At 34.3% G+C, this 22,221-nt stretch overlaps 1 protein-coding gene and 1 non-coding gene across 2 annotated transcripts; both read right to left on the bottom strand.

Annotated features, from left to right (window-relative positions):
* Positions 1–858: 858 nt before the first annotated feature.
* LOC141608063 (lysine-specific demethylase JMJ13-like) lies at positions 859–10,245 on the bottom strand. Its single transcript, XM_074427416.1, has 11 exons — positions 9,807–10,245; positions 7,636–8,023; positions 6,708–6,864; positions 6,399–6,618; positions 5,584–5,637; positions 5,417–5,496; positions 5,037–5,314; positions 3,226–3,621; positions 2,513–2,916; positions 2,122–2,391; positions 859–1,643 (listed from the first exon to the last, which is right to left on the bottom strand). Exons 1-11 carry the CDS (start codon positions 9,807–9,809, stop codon positions 1,290–1,292), a joined length of 2,604 nt encoding a protein of 867 aa, XP_074283517.1. The 5' UTR covers positions 9,810–10,245; the 3' UTR covers positions 859–1,289.
* Positions 9,075–9,176, bottom strand: LOC141624062 (U6 spliceosomal RNA). The gene has a single exon (XR_012533878.1). It is a non-coding gene; the product is annotated as a U6 spliceosomal RNA (small nuclear RNA).
* Positions 10,246–22,221: the final 11,976 nt, after the last annotated feature.

Consider the following 22,221-nt stretch of genomic DNA (forward strand, 5'->3'; position numbering starts at 1 on the left):
GGCAAAGCTCTTTCTTTTGGTGCCTCTAACATTCCAAAAGGCAATATTCATGAAAAATATATAGAGATGAAAACATGCTTAGGTGACTTGGAAACGTCACAGAATGCTAAACTCATTAAAATTAAACGCAACCATAACCAACAGAGTTCATGAGCTATGCTACATGTACGATGGATTGTAAGAACAGTCATACATGATTCGAAATTAAATTTGGTTCTAATAGAGGCGATAAGACCCAAGTCGAGTTTAAGAAAAACAAAAACAAAGGGCTGAAACTCTACCCTGCTCAATTTATGAAGGTAGAGTCTAAACCAACAAGCAAGGGATATTTTATGGTCATATAATAACTCCTCAAAAGAGAGAAAAATCAGTAGAGATTGCACACAATAATACACAGTATTATCAAAGAGATAAAATTCATCCTATAATACAAAAGATATTTACCACAATTGAATAACGACTGATTGCAAGAGCAAATAAACAAATTCTGAAAACAAATTTGGCTCTCTTGTTGAGACAAGAGAGAAACAATCAAGCTTAGAAGAACCAAGACACTGAAAGTCTTCAGGCTTTTCACTAGTCATTTTATAGAGACAGAAACTAAACCAATAAGTAGGACATAATTGATGGTCATCGAAACTGAAAAAGACCGCTAGAATTGGCCAACAATAATAGACCAGCTTATCAACGAGATAAAAATCAACCACCTCACCGATAGCAGAGATCTTTTCCTTGAAGCTCATAGCATAGCAACACATAAAAAGTCTGCCAATAACTTGTAGCAAAACGATTTGCATCCCAAAAATCATTAGAACATCGTCACATTGAATACACAGAATAATCAAATAGCCAAAGAAGTACGAGAAAAGAAGGGCTTTCCTCTGCATTTTATTTATGTAGTCAAAGGTTACAATCACCTGTAGCTACAAAAAGAATAAGGAACCGAAGGCAAAGTAAGGAGAGTAGACTACTGTCAGCTAAGAATACTGGAAATATTCCAGTCCTGCCTAAAACGAAAATATACAGTAAAGTGACCAACAGAATTTCTAATAATATCCCAACTGCGGAAACCTTCTCCTGCCAAAGACAGAAAAATGCTCCAGCAAAAGAATCGGATCAATCGGATGCGATTTGCCTCAATTTGAGGCCTGCACAAAAGAATGTCAAGTCGGCTATCAGCCCTGTTAATTCCTCCATGCTTCACAATATCAGTTTCTGTAATTTCCACACAAGTTGGCAAAGTCGGACCTCCCAACAAATTTAGAAGTTGGGCGGGCGGGCTAATGTGTCTAAAGTATACGGGTTTTGCTTGAAGGGTTATGTATTCTGTTATTTGACCCTAGGAATGAAGGGCCTTTTACTTTGACACGTTTTGGCACTATCTCTACTGAAGATAGTTCTCTTCTGTTCTTTCCGGCATCCCGCAGAAACCCTCTATTTATAGTATAATCTTGGTGTTTCAAAGTTGAGCCATTGAGCGTCCTCTTAACTTCAATGGTTCCACGAATGTTAGAGGCTTTAGGAGGCCGGTTCCTAGCATCACCTACCTTGGTATCCTTGATGGGTACACTACTTGAATAATCACGAGTTACCATCTCCCTACATTGTCCTCCTGCCTGCACTTTCTTTAGCCGTTTAAGACCCTGGTAATCACAAGCAATTTCACCGATAAATTTATTTGTAAAGGTACAGCATTTAGCCATTTACCATAAAACATATATAATGACTAATTGATGTCTAAGAAGTCCTTTTCAAAGACTGCACAACGATTAAGGGAGAAAAAGCCTACTCCCTCTTATTCCGTGAAAATGCCTCAATTTCCAGTTTTTGTTCATTCTTATAATTGCCTCATTTCTATTTTGGCCATGTTTTTTGTTGTAAAATGGCCAAAAAACAAAAGCACCACATATTCAGTGCGACCTACCATTCAGTCAAATTTCTTACTGATTATGCCAAAAACAAACTGAGCATTTCAGTGATTTAGAGGCTTATTTGTAAGAATATATACGTCAACCCTAATAGAATTGGTACTTGGAACTTTGGAAGTATAGCAAGCCATATCAAAATGACAGATGATAAACAAGTTACAAGAAGTCCAGAATCAAATATTTGATATAATACCTGAACTTGAACAAGGCCCGACCTCATACCACCAATAATGTTCCGCCTTTCCAACTTAACAGAAGATCGGCGTTTAACCCTGAATATTTCTGAATCAGAATCATCGCTGCAGTAACCCGCATTAGAAGAAGGTTCTGATCGATGCTGATTTCCTTCATTAGAACTTGAGCAATCATTATTTGACAAAGAGTATAAAGAAGAGTGGTGTCTACTACGGTGAGATATATGTTTGCCATGATCAGCAAAATTAGAGTTAGTAAGGTCGTGTACCTGCAAGCACAGAGCCAAAGAAATACCAAGTTAAAAGGTATATCAGTATATCGAATAGTTTACTTCAAAACCGAAGAAGGAATATGAAATAAATTAAGCATCAATACAAATGATTACTTACATTATCAGTAGGTGAAGAGTCCTGGACTCGGAAAGAACAGAGGGTGGAGGCAGCACTAGAGAGTGAAGAAGTATCTGGCATGTTGGTAGCAATTTGTGTCCCCCTACTAATTTTCATGTCAGGAGTTGTAACTAAGTGGTCTTCAGAACGCGACTGACCTAGGGTGTTATTAACACTGTGATAGAGCTCAATATTTATATCACAATACGGTAGATATTCATCCTTCTTGACAGGGAACAGAGCAGACAGCAACTTTGCATCTTCATTTTCAATCAATTGTTTGAGCTCTTCCATGACTGCATCGTCCTGCTCAAACTTCTTTGCAGCAGCTTCAAGTTCTGGAAGATCTTGCCTTACCACTAGGGTACAGCTGTCGCCACAAGGGAAATTCACCGTACTCAACTCTAGGATGAAGCAGAAACAGATTCGATATAAGACAATCAAAGTGGAGCCAATACCAATTTACAACGTCCTCCATGTCATTTATATTGTTCCCATCTTTGACCGATACTTTCTGATGAGAATGAACCACAGTTGCAACTTTTTGAATATGAAAATATTCGTTTTTTTTTTTTAACTTTATATGACATGTCACATTGTCACTCTTCATATAATTGAAGATATTAAAGATCAAAGTTAACCGTGGTTGACCATCAAAGTCAAGGGGGACAATAAATTTAGAGTGGAGAGAGTACTAAACAAAAATGGTATACCATGACGAAGGCACACAGGATGCAACAAGCAGCTGCAACTGATATAGGCAAGATAACAATCACGTTTGCACTGGCTGCATAAAATCGTGCCAGAAGCATCCATGGAAACAGATGAACAGAGCTTTGATCTCATTAACGACCAACGAACACGATGATGGAATCTCATAAGTTGGACAAATGAAGCTTTAACTGAGAAATGACAAATCATGTCAGAAGTTGAATAATCTGGATATCCAGATTCCAAGCTTCTGTACAGAATCATTGCCTCCTTGCAAAGAAGTTCCTCGTGAGGAAGTAGAGGAATCCTATTTAGAAATGCATAACGCCGGCTTGCAACAGCTCCCAATGGAAACCAATCCCCAATTGCAAAATTTACCGCTTCACCACAGTTAAAACCTGAAGATAGACAATGTAAGTTCATTGATAATGGTGGTGAAAGAATAACGATTAGCAAATACCCAAGACCCAAGTCTAATAACAATAATGTCATCAGTTGAACTACCATTCCACAAGAACACTACAGATTTACTGACACAACCAAACAAAAAAGTCCATAAGTAGCAAGACTATCAACTAACAAGTTCCTCTGGCAACAAAAACTGAGCCAGCATTACTAACTTCAGAGAACCCCTATGATTTTCACTTGAACTCTGGAAAGCACGAGTCCTCACAATTATGTTGTCAAGACAAAAGCAACACACTGGCCACTACTATCGCCATAAAAGAAAAAAGGGCAAATGTGTCCATATTAGTTGAAACAGAACAAGTTTTTAAAATAGTAATAATAATGGGCCAAGAGCCAAAGGTATATATCATGATATCATATAAAAAGGACAAGCAGTCAACTCCTGGTATGTAACTGCTCGTCCTAATGGAACAGGGGGAATACATCATCAGCATGAAAGCACTCACTTCTAGCTAACGATTTTTCACCTCTCAATTTTGTCCAGCCCAATCCAATGTTGATAAAATGGGCAACCTTTTAACACGAACAACCAAGTTCACAAGCCATATATAGGATTTTTAAACACCAAAAGGCTATTCTGACATAAGGTTATCAGCTTACAGCAATGGTAATGGGAGTTTTTAACTGATGTTGGTACTTTGAACACCCCATGTCGACAACCAAGGCAATGATTCCCGACTAGTATGTGGGTTTTTCTACTGTTATTTCTGTTGCCTTCTAGGCTTCTAATGCTCTGTGGGGTGTTGGAAAAGAATGAAAAGAAAATAGAGCGCACAGCCTAGAAATCAATGAATGTCATTTTTAGAGGTTAGATTTGGATTTCTAACGCCCTATTATGGTAATTTGGGAATTTCTTTACTTCTGTTTTCCAGATTATGAGTGTGTGACATCAGCTCCTCTAGCTTAGACATCAAACTATCAAGTGAACCATCACACAAGAACTAACCCACCATCCCTGTAGCTAAAACCAACCAAGATATGGATTCATACACAACAATAGTCATTATTCATAAGCTTTAAAAGCAAGGAAACACGACGACAAAGGCTGCACTCTGAAATTCTGGCTGAAATAGATGTTTCATTCTAAATTATGAACTCCAAGCGTTTGTATAGGACAGTCTCATCTCTAAAACTAATCTCATTAAAAAATTAGCTCATTCTAAAAATTCAAACGATGGTTTAACACAGCTTGCAATTTATATTGAGATCCTAGATACTTTATAATGATGACATGCATGCTTAAGCTGAGTAATTCTTGACGTGGAAAAAAAAATAGCAGATATACGATATAAGCAATTTTGGAAATAGAAATACAACCTACTGGTAAATCAGAAAACCATCTTACCATGGCTGAAACCAGCATGATATGCACGAGGAAAGGTGATTACATACTCCCCAGGATTTTGCACAGCCTTAAAGACCGGAACACCATGTTCTACAAGAATGTTTGGAGGAAATAACGTTGTTTTTCCTAGTAGTACATCAAAAGCTCCATCCTCTCCTTCAGTTGATAAAATATCTTTGTTATACACATGTTCCCGCACCACTTTTTCAAATTGCAATGCTGAAGCACCAGGTACACCGTACCATGTTTTCGAAGCACCACAATGATGATAATTAATGCTGCAACACAGCAGAGAAAAAAATCCAGAAATAAATGCATGGTCAAGCAAACCTTCGAATGAAATTATTACTTTGTATTTCAGATTGACAGGTAAATCATACCTGTACAAATAATGATCTTCAACATGCCAGGCAAACATACTAAACAGCATGCCAATGTAAAGCATGGGATCTGTTATCCCCTGTCGAAAAGAACCAACTTAGAAATGACTAAACATAAAGCAGCAGGAGAGACAGTTTCATGCTTAGCCGAGTGTTATTAGCCATACCGGGATTGGTGTTTCCAAGAGCCGCAAAACAGATTTGGAAAGACGAGAAATTTCCTGAAATCACAAGGGTAAAAGTAAATATATCAACTGAATACAACAAACATTAATCAGTTGGTAGATACAAATTCAACAGTAACAACAACATAACAGTACTGAATAAGAAAAAAGGTAACTGAAGTATGCTTAGCATTTTTGCAACATTGCCAATCATGAGAGTGTGAGACAAAGGCGGATAAATGTGAGGAAGCATATGTCTAGAAGACCCAAGGGGAGATAGGCGTAACTGAATAACATTATATGAGGGATGACTGCTTAAGAAAATAGGTAAATAAAACAGGTAATTTGTCTCATATACTGCTTAATGATCAAATCTTATTGGTCACACCGTTCAAGAACCAAGTTAGGTTGAGCATGCATACAACAGCCTACTATGGCCTTTGGAAAGTAAAAGTATCACCAACAATAAATCAAGCCAAAATGCCATATTTGGATGTCCCGGAAAGGTTCTTAAACCTGCATAAAGAGTGCAGCCCATGCATTAAGTAGCTCTGTTACCAGGCCACGTATAATGGGAAAGAATACTTTGGAAAACAATTAGAATTTGCCATGCCACCTACGTTCCGGATAAAATAGATCATACAATATTGAAAGAAACATTTCAGGTTTCTAAGGTTCAATGAGCTTTTAGAATTACTACCCGAATATTGCCACATCCCTGCAGCTTCACATAACATGGATTCAAGTTACATCAAACAAAAAAAATGATAAGCTCATAACATAACACAAAAGTTCAAAAAGGCTGTGCAAGGCAACACCTTCAAATTCCATTTGCTTCTACCAAGTTGATCCCCGGGAGAAGATGAAAAGGCACTCCCATCAACATCGCAAGCATACTCAACAGAATCCATCTTCCCGCAAACTATTTCTTGCCAAAATTCCTTCTCTAAGTATGAAGCTGGGAGACATCCTGTGCTGTAGTATCTACGTGAAAATACCTTGTTTGCCATTTTCTCGAATTCAGAGAAAGTATAATGTCTGGAAAATAACATTATTGGTCAGAAGCCAAAGAACATAATAAAGAACAAACATCATAATTATCAGCAATCTGTAGTCTAGAAATTCACCTGCCACTCATAAAAAAAGTGACCTTGTCATCAGAGTCCCATTCAGCAAGACGAAGTGGCTGCACCCTTGTTGTAAACTTAAAACCTGCTTTCTCCTTCACCAAAACAACGCCAGCAGGTACGGAAGCACTTATAGGGGAAATAATCTTGCAAATACCTAAATAGTTAAAGACAAGCAAATCCTTAGGAACATAGAGCAATTATAACAGGGAACAGACAGAAATTAATAAGCTATTGGCACACCAAAGAACCTTCACTAGTTTCCACAATCAAGTATGTCGTACTGGGAATCAGTTATTTCATTGCTAATCAAGATATTTTGCATTTTTACCCACCCACTTGCCCAACTCCACCAATGTGTATCTCTAGCTCACTCCCAGAATGTGAGGTCTGGCCTTCCAAGTTCCCAAAACAACTTTTAAAGGGACACACCCAAAAGAGTAAAAAAAAAAAAGGAAAATAAAAGGCGTAATTCAACATCTCGATTTCCCTCAAACCTGATTGGCATGGATAATAAAATAGTCTTTATTTTAGTTGGACGTAAATACACACACAGTTCACCTACTGTAATTACTGCGTGAAAGCTGGTGTAAAACTTCTCCAATTACGATGTTTCTCAAAAAAACTCATGGCAAGACAAACAAGTATACCAGCATTTCATATGCACTAAATAAAGTTAACTCGTGTTTTCTTTCGGCTTAGCACCATACATCCAAATACCCATATAATCTATACCAAGTAAAATATAGCCTCGAACATTTATGACCAACCGGAATCGATGTGCTACAATTTCAGTTACTGCATCAACCTTCAAAAGGGACCATAAAATACATGTCCAAAACTAAAAAAGGCTATGCCTAGAAAATCCACGCCCTAAAGCTCAACTTGTGACCCATAACCCAATCATATTGACCCAAAGAATGCTCACCATACTTCGATGCTTCGGGAGCTATCTTTTGCAGATAAACTAAAGGGTCTTCAAATTCATCTTTTGTTGGACAGTAAACAGGACACTCTGAAATTTTCTCTGTCCAATCTACATCAGTCATATTGAATTTATTCACTTTACGCTTTGGAGGGAAGTCGTTTCCATTGGAAGCAAAAGCAGAGTAAGAAAGTGAAGCTGCATCACCAGGCCACCCAAAACCACATGAAGCAGAACCTCTCAAAGCATCCCCTCCACTTCTAGCAAGTACATTACTCATCCTGATACCTTCTGCTTCTGCTTCTGACTTTATCTTCTGAAGCCTCTTCTGCCTCAGAAACTCTAGGCAGCTGTTTTTAGCCTCTTTCGACAAACAAACCCTCCCTTCCACCTGTCAGAACAATGACAATGTCAACATGCATGCAACAAATAGGTAAAAACTACACAAGCCGCTACAAGAATGTATATAATACAGCTTAACAGCACTCATTCCACGTAAACTGGTCAAGATGTTCCGAAAATACAATTGAACATGAAAGACCAGAAACATGGAGAGACACTGGCATGTAAAAATCAGATGACGACCTTGAAGAAACTGTTATTAAAAAATGCAAAACGTCTATGCCACAGGAAAAGTGCTGGTGATTAAAAGATGGGAAAACAAAACATACTCGAAGTTAACATTTTTGCTAAATCCCTCAAAATGTATTCGAAAAACAAAAACTATGTTGATTCAGAAGCAGCAGTCATGAGTAATATGTTGCGAAAAGCTTATAGAAAAACAATACATATTTGCTAAATCCTCCACTTAGACAACTCTTTCCTCGAATAGAATCAATAATCGAAGTTACCATTAAAAATCTCAAAGTTCAAAAGAATACTGTAAGTCTGTAACTAATCACAAACCCTATACATTATCCACAAATCACGCAGTCTTAAAACAATGAATCTCCTGTCCAAAAGTCATACCACCATTGCATACTCAAAGTTCATCAACAGATCTTGTAGCAACTGAGGTTCCATAATGTCCAGAAAATTAACATAAATCACCCAATCTTCCACATAATTATGCTCACATTTCACTCACAGCATGTTTCACGAATGTCCGCTTTCAACTCCAGGAAACAAACACTACAATCCTAAAAGACTCAATCTATCACTTCCCTATGACCCACATCTTGATTCTTCCTCTTTAGCACACAAAGAACCTTAAATTTTAGGCTCTACATCCTTACCCATTATAGGCCCAGTTACCAATCACTTTGTGCTTAGACCATCCTAATCATCAACAACAACAGCAACATCATAGCTTTATTTCCAAAATGATTTGGAGTCTGCCAACATAAATCATCCTCTAGACCATCCCCTTTCATGAATAAAATATTTCCATCCATCATCTTAATGTTTTTCGTCATTTCTCTCACTTATTCACTTATCAACCTTACCTTTTCTCTATATTCTCCATCTATGCGTGTCATCCTTGCGCAGGATTATCCTAATCTTCTCTGTATCCTTCCAATTTTATCATATGTCCCCGAAGAGACTACCTTTTCTCTATGTTCATTCCATCATACTAATTGTTCAGTAGATTAAAATAGTAAATAATTAATTACCAATTCAAGTACTCTAAAGAAATAAATGGGTTCACAAACCTGAATTAAATTTACCCTAAAAATAGACAAAGTCAACAAAATTGACCAACAACGAATCATAAAAACAAGTAAAATATGGTACTACTGTACTAGTAAAACTCTCAAACTAGTCGTGGTTGAAAAAGTCAAGCCCACCTTTTTTACAAAACGATATAATATACCCGCCAAAAATCAATTACTTTGAACAAAACTACAATTATTAAGACCGTCTTAAACTTATACATAGCCCGTGTTAAACTTAAATTGTGAATCAATTCGTGTTTCACACAAAATCTCATTGGAGACTGTTTAAGTTTAAGACGGACTATGTAGTAAATTTATAGTCCGTCTTAAAGCTTAACACGGTCTCAACTCTCAAATGAGATTTTATGCGGAAAACGGACTAATTTACAATTTCATCAACATAACCTAAAATAAAAATAATAGAACGTGCATTCAAAGATCAAAATTCCTGAAAAATCACCATAATTACATATTTACATAACAAAATGCAACTAAAAAAAAAAAGAGAGAAATTCACACCATCTCATCCCGAAGCTTCCGCGCGAAGATATCCGTTGTTGTAAACGAAAATTAATGTCGCGAAATGACGAAAAAACCTAGATCACGATCTCAGCATTTCACGAAAACCGAGGTGTAAACATGATCGACATTATAGGAAAGCGAAATCAATAGTGAGCGGAATTTTCGAAGATCCGAAGTGGTTTAGGAAGGTGGAAGGACGGTAGGAGGAGAGAAAGAGCGGTATTCCAGTGATGGAGAAGAGAGGAAAGGCGGTATTCCGGCGAGGAAGGTGGGTTAGTTGGTGAAGAGAGAGAAAAAGAGGGAAAAGGTGGTTAGGAAAAACAGAAAAGGAAAGAAAGAGGAGGTGAGGCGAGGGAGGGATAGGTGTGAATTTATAAGTTTATATCATGTGCTCTATTCATTTGGTGTACTACTACAAGTCTACAACTGCTTTTATGGAAAAAATAATACTTCCTCTTATTCTAAATAAGTGTCCCATTCATTATTTCCGTCAATTTACATAACTATTCCATTTGTCATATTTAGACATGGTTTTTTACTTTTTTACCCTTAACTCTTTTCTTTATTTACCACCTCTAACCCATCATATTCAATACTTTTCTTTATTTAACTCTTACTTCCTCCATTCAACTCCACTCTACCTATTTCACTTTTGTACACTATTTACAATTGTGTGTTTAATTTCGATTTTCTCTCGATACGTAAGTGGAAATATATTCATGTGTGATCTTGTTTGATTCGTCTTTACGAGTATATTAAAAATAACTAACTTTTATATTTTTTGCAAATACGTAGCTAACGATATTTAACGCGTAAAACACGCGTTGGCAAACGTGAAAAAAGAAAGTGGTAGAGTGGAGTTGAATGGAGGAAGTATATTTTTACCTCTATAAAATAATTTTCATTATTTTAACTATATTCCTTAATTTTCGTGTCATTGTCCAAATGGGACACTTATTCGGAATAGGAGGGAGTAAATATGACAAGCTCCTATTAAAAGTTTAAAATGGTACAAATAGATAAAACTCATCAACCCGTATCTTCTGAGCGTTAATTAACAGACCTCAAAATATAAAACTATGTTTTATTACAACAATTTTTATGTCAAAACATGTTTTGCGTTATTAATTATTTTAAAAATGAAAAAAACATTAAAATTAAAATATTGTTTTATTAATAGAATATAAAATTACACAATTTAATTCATATGCTTTATTTGAAGTATTTGTACATTTATTAATTTAATAATTAAATTTATAGTTCAATATAAAGAGTAAGTATTTTAGTTATAATTATCAAGTATAAATTTTAGTTTGTAAAAATATTATCATATTAGTTCAGTTCTTTCGGGCTTATTTCAGCTCATTTCAGTTCAGTTCAGCTGAGCTCATGTCTTCACAAATTAATTCTTACTTCATTTCAGTTCAGCTCCATTAAGTCCAGTTTAGTGCAGCTTTTTTCAACCGAAAAGAACATGATCTAATATTTTCTGTTTTAAATTTAGCTTATATGTTTTAAATATTAATCTTCCGCTAAATTATCTAGGTTAAGTGTTAGATTGATCTTGACCCTAATGTGGTGGGTTAAGCTATTTTACTACTTTCTATTTTAAATTTAGCTATATGCTTTAAACATCTTAAAAGGAAGTCTATTATAAAAAGGATATTCTATATATGACCTTATTAGACATTCTATTTATCTACATAATCAAATCAAAATACTAAATCTTGAGTTGAGTTTTGATTGGAGTAATTAACTTTTTTACCTTTTCCAAAATAAATGATCGAGACGGGTAACTACAATACTATGCAAAAGAAAAATGGGTGTTTGGTAAACAGTAGATTGATAAAATTTCAGCATATTTAAGACTTTTAGCATGTTTGACTCAACAATACATGGGTATTTGGTAAACAGTAGATTGATGAAATTTCAGCATATTTAAGGCTTTTAGCATGTTTGACTCAACAATCTACTAAATTACGTGTTTGGTAAATGACATATTGAAACAGTAGATTGAGCTCCAATTTACGGTTTTCCAATATGCTGCTCCCCCTAGCATATTCACTTTAGTAGATTGTAAAAAAATGAAACTGTTTATAATTTACTCATGTATACAACAACCTATTAACCTAAACCCGTTAATTACCAAACACTTCTACTAAATCCGCTAATTATATACTAGGCAAACATGCCAATCAAATCTATCATTTATAATCTGCCTGCCAATCTGCTTCTGCTAATTATAATCTGCTGAATACCAAACAGGGACGTACGTGTTTGATAACGTGTTTGGTAAATGACATATTGAAATAGTAGATTGAGCTCCAATCTATTGTTTTCCAATATGCTGCTCGCCCCAACATATTCACTTTAGTAGATTACAAAAATGAATTTGTCTTTAATTTACACATGTATACAACAATCTATTAACCTAAACCCCCAAATTACAAACCACTTTTACTAAATTGCTAATTGTAATATACTAGTTAAATATGTCAATCAAATCTGTCATTTGTAATCTGCTTGACCAACTGCTTCTGCTAATTATAATCTGCTGAGTGTCAAACAAGGTCTTCTACTAAATATGCTAATTGTAATAAACTAGTCAAACATGTCAATCAAATCTGTCATTTGTAATATGCTTGACTAATCTGTTTCTGCTAATTTTAATCTGCTGAGTACCAAATAAGGTCAAAATAAACAATCAAATATATAATTTGGATGAGAAGTTATAATTATGTCCTTGAACAATCATCACACGGCTAACACAATAGATTTATACCGTATTAATTATTAATTAATCATTAGTAATATGAGATGATCTGTTTCATTATTATGTCTTATCTTCTGTCTGATTACCTTTATCTTACTATACATGATTATTTACAAAATAAAATAAATAAAAATAAATTTTTTATTGAATTAATCATGTATCACAATGATAATATAATGAGATAAAAGATAAGACATAAAATTGGGACAACAAATCCGCTCTCAAGGGCAGATTAGCACGTTATCATTACATGGTTAATTGACCATTTCAATCTGACCACTCTAGTCTTGGACCCTTGGTCCCTTGTTTTCGCGTTGACTAAATCCTTTCTGCCACCTTATTATATATACTAACAAAAATTACGGTTTTTCTAACTTATGTCCACTAGGTATAGGCTCCGTTTGGCACGACACTCCAGGTAGCTTATTTGACCAAAGTAGCTTATCAATACTATATATTAAATCCAGAAATCAAGAGATCGACTTCAATGTAATTAAAGAAAGTTATACAAATTAATTATACTATATAGTTTTAAATCACTAGCACCGTGTGATGGACCCGATTAAGGGATCTCAATGCAAATATTATATAGTTTGGGTTAAAATTAAATTATATAGAAGCATGGTAATTTTTCTAAACATTTGTAAGACACTAAAACTTGGTCAATTTCCTTAAAAAAATAAAATAATCAATACTATAGTCAATTTCAAGGAGACTAAAAGAAAGAAGATGCTTGATAATTTTCCTAAATATTTATAAAAGACTAGAAGATGGTCAATTTCCTTAAAATAAAATAATTAATTGGTATAAACATGCACACTTATGGTATTAATTATTATCATCATAAAATTATATATTAAATTTAAAATCTATGCTATTTTATTAAATTTTATAGTTTATTAGATGTATAGAGATGTTAATTATTTAACATACAAAAATATAATATAAGTAGGATATAAATAATTTAAGTTAGATTCCATAATATATAATATTGCATAATTCTTTCGATTTGATTTAATGCATATATGTAATATATTTATATAAATATATAATCCTCTTAAAATTGCATGCCTAAGTAGTAAAAGTAAGTTCGTCATTAAATAAAAGAATTGTAGTAACATTGGATATAGTTATATGATAAAAATCACTCATTTGAATAGTAAAAGTAACAATATTATCATCGAGATTAGTGAAAGTGGTAGAAACAACAACGGGAGTAGTGAAATAATCAATATTAATGCGGCAATAGTGAAAGTAATAATAATTACGGCAGGAGTAGTGAAATTATTAATATTAATGCGGCAGCAGTGACAGTAATAATAATTACGGCGGAAGTAGTGAAAGTAACAATGATTACGAGCAAGTAGTGAAATGTTATTACTATTGTTTCATTAATAAGAGTAAAATATTAATAGCGGGAGTAGTGAATTTGTCTCAAAATTTATTTCACCGTAATTTTAGGATATGTCATAAAAAATATATTAATGATAAATTTATGGGTTATGCAACTTTAAGTAATTTTATTTAATGAAAAAAAAAATTAATGGTAAGTAGAGGTAGCCCGGGCGAAGCCGGACACCAATACTAGTTTGACTAAAATTTCAGCTACCTGATTATTTTGCAAGTGTTTGGTAAGTAGCTTATTTGGTCAAATAAGGTACCTGAAATGAAATGCTACCTTAGGTAGCATTTGAGAAATCAGGTACCTGAAAGGAATTATTTTCCATTTTTTACCCCTTTATTCTATAATATTAAATAATTTTCATATCCTTTTACGTCATTTTACCAAAATCATTTACCTTTTCAGCTAGTTTGCCAAATACATTTTTATATAATCAATTACATTATCAGCTCTTAATTTTCAGCTACCTTATCAGTTTTCAGCTACCTTTTCAGGTAGTTTTGCCAAACAGAGCCATAGGATAAGAAAACAAAAATGAAAAGAATTAACTGGTGTTTCCTTTTTTGTTTTCTTATCATATGCCTAATGGACGTAGGTTAGAAAAACCCCAAAAACTAATAGACAAAATCTTATATATGATGGTCGATATCTGTCACAATTTTATGACGGGTCGAATAAAACCCACATGGGAGGATAAAGACAAATCATTTGTTATTCTCTATGTATTCTATTTTTTGTCTTATTTTTCTGTGTATGATACTTTACCTGTCAAAAATCCGTCACAAGTGAGACCTATTAAAACTAATATACTAACAAAAACTATCTTTTGTCCTTGACAAATCAATCATATTACTGGTAAAAAGTAATAACAAGGTTTCATACCCAAAATTATGATGCCGGATTTTGCTTCCATGGCTGCTATATATTACTGAATTTCTAACCCACTTTTGGGGCTTTATAGCTACTCAATTCAATTGAGTGCTCAATTGGTCTCCCTTGTGACGGGTTACCATTTGTGCCGGATATTTTGTGAGATAAAATGGTAACAAAATGGGTTAGTGGAGAAAGGGAACCACATAAATAGTGTTGCAGAAAGAGAAAAAGTGGGTACTTTATGAGGTAAAATGGTATCCGTCACTCAAGAGTGACAGATATATGCCGTCACAAATGAGAATTTGTGTTGAGTGCTCTACTTGTTTTAACTCGTGTCAACATATGACGAATATAAAGATAAAATTGTCATTCCAAATGTAGTACTACAAGTCTACAACAATACTTTGAAGTAGAGATAATGGATATAGACAAATCATTTCAAGAAAATTACAAAGTCTCAGCCCCTAACCCATCCCGAACCTACTAACCCATTTGTCCGTGGACCGAAAATTTAACGTGATCTCTCCCGAAACACACATTTGATCACCTCTACATTTTGAAGAAACAATTTATAACCGAGAATAAATACTCTCTTTAGTTTAATTTCTTGTATAATAATTTCAATTTTAGAATTTGATTTAGAGAGTCCTATGCTAAATGTGTAAAGACGTTACGGCGCTGTTTGGTAAACAGCATATTGACCAAATTTTAGCATATTCAAGGCTTTTAGCATGTTTGACTAATCAATATGCTAATTTTAGTGTTTGGTAAACAACATATTGAAACAGCATATTTGGGGTCAATATCTTTGTTTTATAATATCTTTGCTTACCCAAAGATATTGGTTAGCATATTGTAAAATAGGAAATTTTTCTCCATTTTACAAAGAAAACTAACAATCTACTAATCGTAATATGCCAATTACCAAACACTCAAATCAATTCTGCTAATTATAATATGCTAGTCAAACCTTCTGATAAAATCTGCCATTTATAATCTGCTTTTGCAATCTGCTTATGCTGAAATTAATCCCCTGTTTACCAAACAGGGCCTACTTGTATCGTTAAAGAGACCAAAAAAATAAGCGTGTCAACAAATTGCTTGAACTAATTAGTAATTGAAATTAAGTACACAAATTTTTTAATGGAAAAAGACTTAATTTATTAATTTTTGTTTTGGGGAATGAAAAAAAATATTTTATTAATAAACGATCATGTGATACTTAGAACACAAAATTTCATTGAAAACGGCACGTATCCGTCACTTTGGAGCGATGGATACCATTTCCTCTCATAAATGACCCAAATAGAGGAGAGAGGGAAGCACATGTGGGTGCCCCCACTTTGTCCCCCCTATCCGTTTTGTGAGTGACATTACCCGTCACTTGCTCCGACCCGTCTTCAGCAAAACTAACTGTAATTAGAAAATGTATGTAACATAAAAAACAAATACAATGAAAACCATTATTTGTAAAATTGAGGATCTCAAATCCTAATATGATAGATACCATCCTTTTATTATTATTATTATTATTATTATTATTATTATTATTATTATTATTTTGAAGCCCTTTTGAAAGGATCCCTAATTCATTTAATCTCATTTAAAATAATATTTTATGTTGGTTTCAAAAATTTATTGACGAATAACTTGAATCTCGTGAGGACTCCCACAATGAACCATCATGTCCAACAATAAAAATAAATACGGAGTATTTTAAAAAAAATGTACGAAATTCAAGTGAACATTAGTAAACAAGACGGTATGTCTTAGGTGACACTCATTTTTGTTTAAGATGGTTTTAATTTAAAATGATTTTTATAACTGGTTAAAATAAAGGTGAAAATAAAAGAAAATGTGAGAGATGAAAAATTATTGTGTCCTCTTTACGCATAAAGCCGATTCACCTAATAAAATATTATAAAAAAATTAGATATAAGTACATACTCCCTCCTATTCACTAACATCTTCCACATTTCCTAAATCGGAAAATTCACAAAGATCTTCCACTTTCCTTATTTGTCTCTCATTTGTGGTTAATATTACATGTAACCCACATTCTCTCTCATACCAAAAAGGCACATACTTCCTCCATTCCAATCAATTATATACATTTGCTTTTTGAGTACTATTCATAAGTGCGGAGAATCTTCGATACAACTTTTAATATATAAAATAAAAGTTAGTCATGTGAGATCTTGTTTTAATTGTCTTACCGAGTACATTGTGAATATCAATTTTTTATAATTTTTCTTAATATGTAACTAAAGATATGAACAAACTAAATTTTTTTTCTTAATATGGAATGGAGGAAGTATAAAATAGAAGGGAGTACTTTTTAGAAGACACAAATATTTTTTCATAAGAAAAATATTTCAGTTAGTACCGTTTTAAGCAAGACCCAGCCCATTGGTGACAACTAACAAGTGCACATAAAGTTGTCATTCCCTAACTTGCATTGTCCGGGAAACAGCGCAACTGTACTTGGGCCAATCTTTGAACTAAAGATTCTTGGTGATATCTTCTATCCATCATTAAAATCCACCAATATAGCCCCTAGCCTAGGCTTAAATAATGATGGATATAAATGTGGCAACACCAGAATTTACTGCTTAGATACTGTCCGCCTGTCCCATTTCTTATGCCAACGAATCAAAGTTGGCTCATATGGGTGGTAAGGACTCTTATCTCTTAAATAAGTGGTTTGGAGTTTGATTCCTGACTCTTGCGAATGAAAAAGCCAAACTTGGGAGGAGTCAATCCATTAAATTGTCTTCAGTACCTCAAAGGAGATTGACCCAGCTGTCGGTAGGGGATACTCCTGTTTAACACCAAAAAAAAAAAAATTCTTATGCCAACGATTTCTCATATTTCTTGAAACAAAATAGTGATTAGAAATTTCAAGGCTTCTTAATAAATTCAGGGGGTGTTTGGTTGGCTCTTTTAGAATGAATTGGAATGAATTTGCTCCATTTCAATGTTTGATTGGATTTTTTTTTGTCAAACACAACCTTTTAAAAAAAAAATTCTTCCAAACACCGCCTTTAAAAAAAAAGTTTGTAAAACACAACCTTTAATAAATTTTTTGTTGTCAAACACGACTTTTTGCCCGAAAAATTTAACATTTTGCAATGAGGTAATTTTCAGTCGATATTTGAGATAGCAAACGATGTCGGTTTGAGGCGTTTTTGGACTCGTTGGAAAGGTGGAAATACAAGCTTTCCAGGGGTTATAAATACGATGGTCAAAGGTGGCCTTATGTGGGGTCTATTGATGTGTAAAGTAAGGCTGGTCGGAGAGATTAACGGGTGGTCGGGGATTTTTAGTGGGTCTTTTAAAGAGGTTATGATGCTTTGTTTGGTCAGAAATTTGGTATGTAAGTAGCGGGGAGTGTAAGGTAGGCCGTAGTTGTGTTGTTTTTTATGGTTGTTTGTTGTAAGTGGTGGTTTGAGGTGAGTGAATTGACCCAAAAAAAAAAATCCTACTTTGACATTCTTTTGAATGTTTTTTACCTTCAAATTTACTCCCCTCGAACCACCACTTGTAGCCAACAACCACTACAAACAACACAACTAAGACCTACCTTGCACTCCCCGCTACCTACATACCAAATTTCAGACCAAACAAAGCAACATAACCTCTTTAAAAGACCCACTAAAAATCCCCGACCACTCGCTAATCTCTCCGACCAGCCTTACTTTACACAACAATAGACCCCACATAAGGCCACCTTTGACCATCGTGTTGATAACCCATGGAAAGCTTGTATTTCCACCTTTCCAAAGAGTCCAAGAACACCTCAAACCGACATCATTTGCTATCCCAAACATCGATTGAAAGTTACCCCATTGCAAAATGTTAAGTCCTTCAGTCAAAAAGTCGTGTTTGACAACAAAAATTTTATTAAAAGTTGTGTTTTACAAACTTTTCTTTTAAATGTGGTGTTTGGAAGAATTTTTTTTAAAGGTTGTGTTTGACAAAAACCCCTTTGATTGGTGTGACACCCTTAAATAACGCGATAAATTAACACCTAAAATCTACGGAAAAACTGGTAGGATATGTTTGTAATTGGTCCAACTATATAAAAACCTGTAATTTCAAAAATTTTTCTAAACCAATCACAACATTTTCAACATTCCCAAGAGGCGGGTGCCAAAACCTGCAATGCTAACGAACTAATTTACGTGCCATAGCTAACGATAAGAAAATATAATGATACAAACCCAAAATAGGAAAGGGAGACATATGTCCCTTCAAATTATATACAAAACCAAAAGTTAAAAGGTTTACTATAAGAAAAAGCCAAAACTAGGTCCAAGGTTCCTTATGCTCACTAGCTCGTCTGTGACCCCAACAAAGCATCAACAACCTGTCAATCGCATTTTATACAAACACGAAAGCCACAATTCAGTGGGGAGTAACTTCGAGTCCTCCCGATACGAATCGTCATAATTAATGTAACATGTAATGAAACATGTAAACTATATGAAAATTTAATCTAATTTCCAAGTATCCTAACATATGAATGCTAAATTGACTGATTTAAACTATCATGTGAAAAATATAACAGGTAGTAATCCAAACTCTATCAACCATAGCCGGCTTGCATCTCACCTTCTATGATTCATAGAATCATCAAACAAGAAAGGGCAATATATCAAAGACAGGCATAAGTTCTTAGTACCGTCAATAGTCACTCTGTAACTCGAGTCTATACCACGAGGTAGGGAAGGTAATCGAACCGGTATCTTGGCTCAGCGGTTAATATTAATAAAACATGGCCAATACACAACACAACCCTAGCCTAAAATCTGCGCAGACCTAGACATGCGGATACACACAACCGCACCCAAGACCCACAATTTTTCTAAAACAAAGTGAGTACCCTAAGGAGTCCACCAAAGGGTTGGCTAGTACTTAAGCTGACCACTTACAATCAAAATAAGTAACGAGGTCATGCCCCAACTTGGATATAAATCCACTAGTCAGGAACACAAAGGCTATTAAGCAGTGAACATATACTCGTCAGAGACTATAAAGACCTATCTATGACAAACACATCAACCTGCAAGAGATATTCAATACCCATTTCAATTCTAGCAAATTTTAACAATATTAAAGGCTTTAGGGGAAACTAGGGCCATTTTTTTACAATATAAGAAGCTACTCAAATCAACTAACTACACATGTGAAACATAAATATAATAAATGGCCTAAAACAAGAAAAAGGCCGATTATCCAATTCATATAAAACTTCATCCAACCGAATTTTTACCCGCAACCCCAAAGATCTGCGGCAGTGCGGGTTAAATTGCGGTGACCAATCACTCAATTTATCGACATCGAATCGATCAAAGGGACTAAGGCTCGATTTTGGCACAATCATCAAAACATTACAATTATAGCTATATAATTCATTTTGAGCCTATTAATTACAATTTCATTTTGTAAACTATCCTAACATGTGATAACTATCAATATAACATAATTTTTTTTTTACCATTAACATAATTTTTAACTACTATTATGATTCATTTCCTAAGTTTAACCATATGTTACTTAGTCTAATTATATCATTATTGAACCTAAAATGACGAACAAAGCATGGAAAACCGCATGAAACAAGTAACGGGCCGACCCGGCCAGCCGTGGGCTTTGCCATGGGCTGCCCGACTCCGCCACCCTTACTCCTCTTTTTTTTCCATTTTTGTTCATTATAATATTGTCTGAACACTAATTAATCGTTCCCAATACAACTATGTTAACTTAAACTAACAAAAGACATAAATTAAGCATGCATGCATCAAATTTTATCATGTGAAAATTACTACTCAAATAAAAATCACAAAACATACAAAAACAACAAAGATTGTGACGATTATTCGTCGAGTAACTCGAAATATGTTACCTTAAGCTAGAAAATGAGCAATTAGCACCTTAAAACCCAAACCCTAACAAGCACTAGCCGCTATCCTCGACAATATACGAGTCCCCAAACTCGTCTTCCAATTCTTCACCTAATTAAACAATAAAAACACAAAAATAAGTATATAAAACCGAAATTACCCAAAATTCGTCTTAAAACAACTTCAATAAAACTGAAATTAAAACATACTAGGTTGTAGATCTCGACGAGGGGATTCCGGAAATGTAAATTTCGTGAAAATCCGATAAGAAACGAGAAAGATGTGATGATTTTTAGCTTGAAATGTATAAAAATGGTGTTTTTTAATCTTTTGGAAGGTTTTAGAAGATGAACACAAGAAAATTCAGAAAAAGAAAGGAAAGGGGGAGGGGAGCCGCGGGATAGGAGAGGAAGAAAGGAAGGAGCGGGTTTGAGTCGGGATTTTTACGAGTCGGTTTTGGCTCGTTTCGATAATAATTAAAACCGTAGGTCAAATGCAAATTCCGACAAGACCAAAGTTCTTAAACACTAGATTACAAGAAAATTGAATACTCATACGACCCATTTCCAAATTCGTTTACCCAATGTTCAAAAGAATTGTCATTTCCCCCCGATAAGCCCTTATTTCGAAATAAAAGATTTTTACACGGTTTAAACTATTTTTAAACATTTCGAAACTATCAAAATAAATACTTTTCTTCAAAATATAATAAAATTATATTTCTTTGAATTATTTTTACTTTAAATACTTAAATATCAAATTTTATTTGCTTAATAAATTATTTCCGAAATATACTAACGGTCCGAAATTACGGGGCGTTACAATCACCCCTCCTTTTAAAAAGTTTCGTCCTCGAAACTCAGAAGGAGAAATTATGGTATACAATATCTTAATAATATAATTATAAGAAAATATAGGTATCGTTTCAATGAAACGGTGATACTCTCGTTGATCAGACAAGAACATCCACATTCATATCAAGACATAAAAATATTTCTACACCAATAAATGAGAAAACTCATTATTGGGACGTCACCAACAACGAGATTCAACATTCACCAATGTTAAAACCATTAAAAATCATAAAAGTATTTTCAAAATTTCAGTTTAAAATTCTATAATAAGAATAATATCTTTACTAATTATGACTAAATACGGCTTAGTAGCTCGGAAAAAGAGTAAGAAAAAGAATACCTTACGAGAATAACTCAGGATATTTAGCTAACATAGAAGCTTCAGTTTCCCAAGTCTCTTCTTCGACATTTCCACAACGCCAAAGAACACGGACTAAAGGTACAACTTTGCTCCTAAGTTGCTTGTTGGCTTTTTCAAGAATCCGAATTGGCCTTTCTTCAACCACCAAGTTAGGCTCCAATTCAAGAATCTCTTCTTGGATGATATGGCTAGGGTCACTAATGTACTTCCTCAATTGAGAAACATGGAAGACATTGTGAACCT

This window comes from Silene latifolia, chromosome 1 (assembly GCF_048544455.1).
Source record: "Silene latifolia isolate original U9 population chromosome 1, ASM4854445v1, whole genome shotgun sequence".
Classification (NCBI taxonomy): Eukaryota; Viridiplantae; Streptophyta; class Magnoliopsida; order Caryophyllales; family Caryophyllaceae; genus Silene; species Silene latifolia.